The sequence below is a fragment of the Girardinichthys multiradiatus genome, chromosome 20 (assembly GCF_021462225.1).
Source record: "Girardinichthys multiradiatus isolate DD_20200921_A chromosome 20, DD_fGirMul_XY1, whole genome shotgun sequence".
Taxonomy (NCBI): Eukaryota; Metazoa; Chordata; class Actinopteri; order Cyprinodontiformes; family Goodeidae; genus Girardinichthys; species Girardinichthys multiradiatus.
Window position 1 is genome coordinate 32,398,427 of NC_061812.1, and position 9,657 is coordinate 32,408,083.

Below are 9,657 nucleotides of genomic sequence, written 5' to 3' on the forward strand. Positions count from 1 at the left end.
ATGAAATCTTCATCTCCATAAAGCTTTTCAGCAGATGGAAGCATGAAGTGCTCCAAAATCTCCTGATAGCTAGCTGCATTGACCCTGCCCTTGATAAAACACAGTGGACCAACACCAGCAGCTGACACGGCACCCCAGACCATCACTGACTGTGGGTACTTGACACTGGACTTCTGGCATTTTGGCATTTACTTCTCCCCAGTTCAAAAGTGGCTTGACCTGGGGAATGCGGCACCTGTAGCCCATTTCCTGCACACACCTGTGCACGGTGGCTCTGGATGTTTCTACTCCAGACTCAGTCCACTGCTTCCGCAGGTCCCCCAAGGTCTGGAATCGGCCCTTCTCCACAATCTTCCTCAGGGTCCGGTCACCTCTTCTCGTTGTGCAACGTTTTCTGCCACACTTTTCCTTCCCAGACTTCCCACTGAGGTGCCTTGATACAGCACTCTGGGAACAGCCTATTTCGTTCAGAAATTTCTTTCTGTGTCTTACCCTCTTGCTTGAGGGTGTCAATAGTGGCCTTCTGGACAGCAGTCAGGTCGGCAGTCTTACCCATGATTGGGGTTTTGAGTGATGAACCAGGCTGGGAGTTTTAAAGGCCTCAGGAATCTTTTGCAGGTGTTTAGAGTTAACTCGTTGATTCAGATGATTAGGTTCATAGCTCGTTTAGAGACCCTTTTAATGATATGCTAATTTTGTGAGATAGGAATTTTGGGTTTTCATGAGCTGTATGCCAAAATCATCCGTATTAAGACAATAAAAGACCTGAAATATTTCAGTTAGTATGCAATGAATCTAAAATATATGAATGTTAAATTTTCATCATGACATTATGGAAAATAATGAACTTTATCACAATATGCTAATATTTTGAGAAGGACCTGTATAACAAAACTGTTACCATTTTCACAACTTTAGTCTTAAATGTTTTGCAAACCTAATTAGCGGGCACCCTCTTCTACCAGCTCAGCCACAGACACCCCAGCTGCCTACAACAAACTACAGAAGTATCTGTTGGTTCTCAGTGTACCTTTGTCCCAGAAATTTAGGGGAATGAAACATGAGGCTTAAAGTGGGTTGTTCCTATCCAAATTTAAGTTTCTTTTTTTCACGTTTTGAAAGCTGCAGGAACGCTGGCAGGAGTAATGCCCATAACTGTCCTAAGATCTTTTTGCCTATTTCATGTCATCATTGCTTAATTATGGCCTTATTAGATGCTCATCTGTTGCTAAATGATAGTTTGGCATAAGATCTGAAAGGATGTCTTGGTTTACAGTGCAGTAATAACATAGTTACCAGTTTATTGTGCTTACCTCCTCAGTAACCATCTTTGGGGATTTAGTTTGACACACGTTATCCAACCTTTGTTTTTTTTTTAACTAGTATGTAAAAACCTAAAGTTGACCACTTTAACTACATTCTCAGCTGTTCCCAACCATGCTGTTGTAAATGAACACTAACCTCTGGATTTTTAATGACATTTCAGACCGCTGCGTTAACCCAATGTTTGCACATATACCGCACGCTTTTTAAATTAGTTTGTTATAAATGTGTTTTGTACAATACCAATAAAATTTATTTACAGTTTCCTAACTATGAAATTGTTACTTTTACGGGTTAAAGAAATGTAAACACCGTTTTAGCGAAAGAAAAACAACAGTCTTGTCTCTTGTTAGATTTATAGGTGCAGATCTTCATACAGTGTTATAGATGAACATCCTAGAAATGATCTCCTGTCGCACTAGTCTTTAATCAGATATATATACAACTGTTTAATAATAAACAGCCACATAGGCAATAAATTGACCTGGGGGAAAATCATTATCGGATTTGTCTGGGGAAAAAAAACCTAGCCGAGGGTAAGTCCATGAGTCAAGATACGCTCCCTTGTTCTTCGGGTTTGAGTACAAGCAGGAGTTTTGGATTTAGCGGCATTCCTGGAAGTGACTCGGCATTTCCAAAAACTATATTTCCATAACATGATACAGTTGAGCACTGTAATTCCCTGCTTTGTTTCCTACAGCCTAATGCAAGTCCAGATGGGATCAGGTCTCAAACAATGCAGCACATTTAAAGCTTTGACGACTGAGAACCATCCTCTGTGCTGATGGTCAGCTAAAGTCTTCTGTCCAGATTGAGGTGGACATTTTCTGGAAGCTATGACTACTACAAAGCTCATCTCTAGTCTTCAGATAAAATAGGGGTAAACATGTGCAGGTAATAATTTCTGTGCACATAACGAAATGTGTACACAACGTGTTTCCACCCATGTGTGATATAATCTGACCAATCAGCAGTTTGTGTTTCCACATTACTTCATGGAATCAGCCTGGCTTGTTTGAAACCTCACCTGGGCTGGCTGAAAAACGGGTATCAGTTAAACCCTGTAAATGACAACGGCAGAGGAAAGAAGAGAGAAAACACAAAGCTGTTCACCATAAACGAGCATCATGAGCAGTTCCAGCTCTGGATGGCACTAAGACTGCATGAACATGAGCATTAACCCAGAGCCAAGGAGGAGTTCATTTAAAATCAGTGTTGAAGTCGTAGGCGTCATCGGTATAAACTGTAGAGAGGCTGATGTCAACGGGGGCAGACTGAAATTGCACCTGCCTGGGTTTATCTGCAATGAAAAAATGCAAAACATTACCTTACTAATGTGTTTCATATACATACTAAAAAACTGATATAAAATCTACACCAAAACAAATTACCTGTGACTGGTTCCTGGGCTTCCTCAAGTTCCTCTGTTTCATGTGACTCTGTTTGTTCAGGCTACAAGAAAAGCAGATGTTTTATTTATATTCAGGCACTCTTCAGGCTTCAACGAATAAAAACAGACAGCAGGATCAGAGTTGGATTAGAAGTCTTCACAAACAAATCGAGACTTGCATTTTTGTCCTCATTTCCAGAAGAAACAAAATATCACTCAAGTGGATTTATATCTGGAGTTACCTCATCATCCTCATCGCTGTGCTGCTCTTCTCTCTCTGTGGATGGTGGATCGTCAGGAGTGGCGGACGCGGTCAGCAGACCCGCTGTCGGTCCTCTAGAGACAAAGCTTATGCTGCTTGACAGGTTTGGAAATTTAACACCTGTAAAGAAAAATGTTTTTGGGAGAAACATTAGATGGAAAAGTACAGAATGTACATTGCTTTATAAAAATTAATAACACCACCTGAACTATTTAACAGTTTGTAAAGTTACAACCCCACACTTCACTGTATTTTATTTGATCAAACCACAAGGTGGAGCAAAACTATGAAGCAGAAGGAAAGGAATCCAGTTTTCAGAAAAAAAGAAAAATGTATCTTTAGTTGAAGTTTGTGTGTTGTCTGACAAAATGTGAAAGGTGTTTGGAAGATGCTGTGGAAACAACCATTGCTCAAAAACCTCTGAATGTTTAAGTTCAATTTAAAACACCTACCTTTCAGTGTCTCCTTGTTGCCCTCCTTCACTTTGTCTAGATCCCAGCCGTTCTGCATTTCAGTGACCACTGCGTCAGTCATGTAGCTCGGGAGGCTGTAGCTGCCCGGCACTTTACAATGGTAGCTTAATTTGGCGCTAAGGGAACACCAAAATAGAGATATTTCTGTGATCAAGGTGACAGAAAAGCCACACAACACTAGCCCCTAGCCAGGCAAGGGTTTGGATCAGAGTTGGATTAGAAGTCTTCAAAGTGAACTCTAGAATTGCACGTTTTCCTCATTTCCACAGCTACACGATTATCACCGAACATTATGAGAAATGCACCCACCCTGTCCAATCAGTCAGAAAAGTGTTGGCTGCCTGCTCTGTGTTTGGAACGCCACCTTTCTGCAGGTACCCACGCTTTTTGGCAAACAGAGTCAAAAACTCCAGGGAATTCTTGAAGTCTGGGATGTTGTACTGAAGCATAATCTAAAACAAGGAGAAAAAAAATAGGAGCAAATAAATGTCTCAAAATTCCTTCATCAGTTTACAGCTGCTGTGTAGCTGCAACAGGTAATACCTGGGACTTATCACACTGCTTGAGCAATGTATTTACAGCATCCATCACGCTCTCCTGACCCTCCTCCACCTGCAGGCTCCTCAGAGCCATGGAGACTGCTGAGTTGGACGGCGACGCAACGACCCCTGGACTGTCCATTAGCTTCACAGTCTTTGACATGTGCACCTCCTGCATAGTTCTGATGCGCAGGAGAGGGAACATTTATTTATGACATAACATTTGGAGGTAAGATGTTTTGGCAACAAATTCCTAAACACTTTGTTTACTTACTTTGTGGTGCCTTTAGTGATACCAACATGGCATGCCATCATGCCTTTCAGGCTGTTAATCAGGGTGCTCTTCCCCACATTAGGAAATCCTGGGAGGAGAAAATGTAAAAAAACAAAACACAAAAATAGAAATTGTTACATAAGGCAAAGCCAAGGATTTGAATCCAACCGCCACTTCTACATTTTCATAAAAAGGGGGCAAATGTACAGATTTGAATAAACTCACCGACTATTCCCACTTTGAGTGCAGCTTCACTCTGTGTTTTAGCAGCATAAACTGTTAGCAGCTCAGCAAGACAATCATTACCAAAGCACGCTGCTCCTTTGGATTTGTCTAGGACTTCATTGGAGGCCACGACTCTTCTCCTTTTGGCTTTCTGATGAACACAGAGCAGCACAAGGTTGACTTTAAATGAGCCTCAACATGTTTGAGACAGGTGAAGCCCACACCCACCACTACACACACACTCAAATGTTCCACAAACGCACACATCATCCCTTCTGACAACAGATGGACTTCACTGTGTTTGTTGGTTGCTCTTGGAGGCTATAACCAGTTATAACAGCACCGAACAAGCTGTTCAACCTTCTCAGTCCTCCACATCTATATTGGTAAGAGATGCACCGAGTCGACCAGTGACTGGAAACCGGTGATAGCTTGACCAGCCGTGAGCAGTCACTAGCCGGGTGGAAACTCAAAAATCAGATCTTTTTTCCAAATCTGTGAAACCCCAGACTGTGCTCGGGGTTTGTGCGTTCACTGATCGGAAAAAGATCCGATTTTTGAGTTTCCACCTGGCTAGCGACTGCTGCTGTGTATGTTGTTACAGAGGAAAGAAGACTCAAAGTTGGCTTGTTTTCAATATCAGTGAGGGATTAAAAACAAAAAATGAAGCACAAAAGGTTTAAGAACATCTTTAAAAAAGGAAACTATTTTCTACAGAGGTACATCAACTGTTCATGACAATGCTCTTATAGTCGTAATATTTTATAAGCCATGCCTCATAAATAAAAGGAACAAAAGCTAAGGTTGGCTTCCAGCTTTAGCCATGTATTGTAGCGTGGTAAAGGGCTTTTTTTTTTGGCATCTAGGCTAACTGAGATCAACACTTAGGACTAAATTCAGGTTCTTTAAAGCCCAGTTTTTGATCTTTAATAGTAGCTGTTCCTAAAAATAAGATAAATCATTGTTTCAATGATGACATCTAAACCGGACCTAGATTAAAAACCAAAGATTCAACTGTTCCACAAAAGCCGCTGAATGCCCCTTTTTGATTTTTGAGTTTGTACTCCATTTTGGATTCTCTGTCAGCAACTCTGCTAATTTAGAAATGTTGCTTTTGTAATATTAGAGAAGATACTGAAAAGCACGTCTTACCACAGTTTTGTCCCGGATCTGTGTTGAACCTTTGAATGCCATGACTGGAAACTCCCTTTGGAAACACTTTATCCACTTTTCTACATTTTCCTTTGGTACAAGATCTACAGCAGAAAAAAGGGTCCATGAAAATCTAATTATATTAATAGCAAATAAACCAGTTTAATTCTCTTTAGTTGGGAGCTTGTCATGTCCCTTTACCTATCTTGGTTAACACCAAAAGTAATTTCTTGTTGCTTCCCTTCAGTAGCACAGCCTCCTCCAACTGTGGACACCTGCATCCTAGCGGATCCCGAGCATCAAGGACTTCTATTACTACATCAGACGCATCTATTACCTGCAAGAGACGAGACTCTGTGAGTAAACATGTCAGTGCATTGTAAAGGATCTCATTGTAAGTGTGCAGATTTACTTTGTTTAGTTCATTGCAGAGGTGCTGTTTTGAGCTCTTGTTTGGACCTGAAGGTTTCTCTGATTTGTTTGCTGTGGTATCCTATGCAAACAGGTGGAGATAAGACATGTAGGTAAACAATGGAGATACCTTAAACTTCTGTCTTGCTGTTAAAAGGAAGATCAACTACATTCTGAGTTTAATTGAGACATATCGTGCTCTTAGCTGGACACAACTGTAAATGTTCGATTGCATCGTTCAACCACGTTATCACTGACTGCCGTGCTTTCAAAACCTTTAGCATACAAAATATTTGCTTAACTTTATGTATAAAAATCCAAATGATAAATGGTGCATTATATATTTAAAAAATCTATATAATTTTTGCTGCCGTAGGAATAACTGTTGATTTTCTGTTCTTGTAATGCATTTTAGTTAAAGTTTTCATATAATTACCCAGAACCTGACCAAAAGGCTCAAAAGGCTACATTCCCATCTGATTTACAGTGATGCTATGGCCTGTGCATCATTTTGTATCGGTAATGAAAAACAAATTAAAAAAAAAAAGTTATTTCATCTTCGTTTTGAAATATATAACTGTAAATTGAAATAAAAGCTTTTAAATAAAATCATAAACAGATGAATAGCTATTTTAATTCAATTAGATTTTTTTCACATTTTGAATAAGAAAAATGAAATCCACGGGATCCACATGAGAAATAACTGTGCAACCAACATGGTGGCAGCATTTCCTCTGTGCACCTCAAACTTGTTGCCCTGTGTATTTTTTTTCCCCCACCACAAAACAAATGTAGGTAAGACCCCTGTCTGAACAGAACAAATATGCCATTATTTCAGCTGGGCTTAGCTGACAATTGACTATTGAGGTGGCCTTTTACCTTTCGAGCCTTCTTGGCACTGGGGTCTGTTTCTTTAACAGCTGCTTCCTTCTCCTTTTTCCTTTTCTGGGCTCGCTCTTCCTTTTTGGCTTGTCGTTTTCTTTCTTTTTCTTCTTCAATCTAAAAAAAAGTAAGTTTTTAAATATATATATATATATAACAAAAAAATATTTCCTTAAAACCCGTCTGAACAAATTTGTGCCAGCCAGCCCACCTGCAGCCTCCTCTGCTCTGCCTCTCTGAGGACCTCCTCTTTGAAGGGGGCGCTGTTGGGCACTCCGAGATCCTTCTTTACATGTTTCTTCAGTCCTTTCTTTTTAGCATCTTTTCTCAACTTTTTATTATGATCCCGGACCTAAAGTCAGACCGAAATGTAATCAAGGCTATTGTGGATGTTGCAGTAATGTAATTGTATACATTTAAATGTGAAAAAACGATTCGTAATGATTTACTATAACAACCATGCGAGAATTGCCGAGTTAAACATTTTTTTATTTACAATTCAATGTGATAAACAGCCTACAGAGGATATAAGGCCACTTACCTTCTTTTGTATTTTATAACGTTTGGCACAGGATAGCCGCTTACTTGCTTTTCTTAACTCTAAAGAGAATGAAAGGTTCGTTAGCTCTGTTAAACATTGGTTAGCTTAGGAAAAGGCTAATGTAGGCTCACCCACAGCAGCAAAGAGGACAAACTGGCCACTAAAACATTGAAATGCTGGTCTTCACGGACTTGTAACAGTGTGTAAATACACTTACTTGGTCTTTTCATTGTACCGCTGTGGACCTGCCAACGTGACTGAAGCACTCACACGTGGAAACAGCAAAAGTCCGATGTTGCGTCTTTTCCGTTTCAGGCACTGAACAAATGTGGTGCTGCCACCTGCTGACCGGGAAGTTTATCACACCTTCTTATCCCAAACGTTTACATTAAATTTTTCACATTAAATAATAATGTGGAAAACAAATTGAAAAAAATCCTTATAATATGAAATATGGTTTATCTGAAAGCATCTATATTATATATATATTATAGGTCTGGAGTTTGGGCTATTTTAACATGCTTTCAGATAAACCATTCTATTGTAGCTCTGGATGCTGGTTAAGGTGAACCTCCACCCCACTCTCAACTATTTGCAGCTTCTACCAGGTTTTCTTCCAGTGTTGCCTATATTTATTTCCAGCTATCTTATCTTTAGCTCTGACCACCTTTTCAGTCACTGCTTAAGAAAATCATTCCCATTGCTTGATGCTGCCACAAGCATGCATCATACTAGGGCTGGTGTGTTCAGGGATATTCATGTGATGTTGGGTTTCTGTCACAAAAAGCATTGTGCTATGTAGGCCAAATATTTTAACATTAGTCTTATCTGATTAGAGCACTTTTTTGAAATTTTTGCTATATTTTGCTGTACATAGTTTGTGGCAAACTGCAAACACAACTTTTTATGGATAATGATTGCCAATTTGACAAATTCTCCCACTTGAGGTGCCTGAAGGAGCTGCAGAGTTAATCGACTGTGCGTGGCTCTCTTTGCCTGGCCTGTCCGTTTAGGTGGATAGCCATGCTGGTTTGCAGTTGTACTTGTACTCGGTCCATTTTCAGAAATGGATTGAACAGAGCTCCGTGTAATGTTCAAAGCCTGGAATGTTGTTTTATAACCACACCCTGCATTAAACTTCTTCAGCGTTTTATCCCTGACCTGTCTGCTGTGTTCCTTGAACCTTTTATGCTTTCACATAAGAGGTGTATGAAAACAGAAAATAAATTACACAAATTTAGAATTATTAGGGGACTTCTTAAGGCAATGTGTTGCACCAGTCTTAATTTAGGGGTATCAGAGTTAAAGAGGGGTGAATACAAATGCACACCAAACTTTTCATTTTTTTTATTTGTGAAAAAATGTTCTCCTTCCACTTCACAGTTAGGCACTAATTTGCGTTGGTCTGTCACATAAAATCCTGACATTACTGGCTTTAATATATTTGAAGAACTATTTTGGGATGTTTTGCTTATTAGCTTTGTGTACTAGTTAATGAGCTTTATATTTAACTTGTAACTTTTAAACCAAATTATATAGAAATATCCGAGAGGTGAGTGGAAATTGTGTATACAGCACATTACCGTACAGTCGGACTTATACCAAAGTTAGAGAACTCTGAATGCATTCAATAAATTAAACAGTAACACAAGGTCCTTTGTAGGCAGCAAAGGCAACAGCGAAAAAGTGAAGCTACCAAGAACTCAGAGTCAACATTTAGGTGGTAGAAGGATTTATTTTGGCATGTAATCATTGCTGTTAGCAGTATCTTGAAACGTCTGATTGAATTTGGCAACAAATACATCCCCCAACACTATGCTGAGAATCGTTTAAGTCTGATGAGTCTCCAGCTGAAAAGAAGAACGCAGCACATCATCAGAAAGACACCATATTGGTGGTGCAGCCTGGAGGTGGCAGCAGCAAGCTTTTCTCCAGTTTGTCTGAGGCGGGAACCAACATTTCACCTAAACTAAATAAAAAAGGGAATTACTACTTATATTGTTTACCCTAGCAGACCAAAGCATATTACAGTAACCTCACACAGCTTGACTTACAAGTAGAACAGCAGCATTACACTGCACACATAATCAAAAAGAAGTAGACGTTTGTTTATTCTGTCACTGTATAAAGCCAAATTGCATGAAGGTTTCTATTCATATTTTTGCTTATAAACCTTCAAAACAAC

The 9,657-nt window shown here is 39.6% G+C and overlaps 1 protein-coding gene and 2 non-coding genes across 3 annotated transcripts; all 3 read right to left on the reverse strand.

Moving 5' to 3' along the window:
• Positions 1 to 1,662: 1,662 nt before the first annotated feature.
• Positions 1,663 to 7,804, reverse strand: gnl3 (guanine nucleotide binding protein-like 3 (nucleolar)). The gene is made up of 15 exons (XM_047347064.1): positions 7,690 to 7,804; positions 7,473 to 7,531; positions 7,143 to 7,283; positions 6,929 to 7,048; positions 6,051 to 6,131; positions 5,840 to 5,975; positions 5,639 to 5,742; positions 4,487 to 4,637; positions 4,262 to 4,349; positions 3,992 to 4,169; positions 3,758 to 3,900; positions 3,428 to 3,564; positions 2,956 to 3,095; positions 2,715 to 2,775; positions 1,663 to 2,623 (listed from the first exon to the last, which is right to left on the reverse strand). Exons 1-15 carry the CDS (start codon positions 7,700 to 7,702, stop codon positions 2,523 to 2,525), a joined length of 1,653 nt encoding a protein of 550 aa, XP_047203020.1. The 5' UTR covers positions 7,703 to 7,804; the 3' UTR covers positions 1,663 to 2,522.
• On the reverse strand, positions 3,641 to 3,714 carry LOC124857587. Its single transcript, XR_007035625.1, has one exon. It is a non-coding gene; the product is annotated as a small nucleolar RNA SNORD19 (small nucleolar RNA).
• On the reverse strand, positions 4,730 to 4,861 carry LOC124857589. Its single transcript, XR_007035627.1, has one exon. It is a non-coding gene; the product is annotated as a small nucleolar RNA SNORA47 (small nucleolar RNA).
• Positions 7,805 to 9,657: the final 1,853 nt, after the last annotated feature.

Excerpts from the sequence above, each read along its gene's own strand:
- gnl3 (XM_047347064.1), bottom strand. Across the intron at positions 4,170-4,261 it reads ATCACTAAAGGCACCACAAA|AACTATGCAGGAGGTGCACA; the intron begins GTAAGTAAACAA and ends CCTGCGCATCAG. Across the intron at positions 2,776-2,955 it reads ACAGCGATGAGGATGATGAG|CCTGAACAAACAGAGTCACA; the intron begins GTAACTCCAGAT and ends CTTTTCTTGTAG.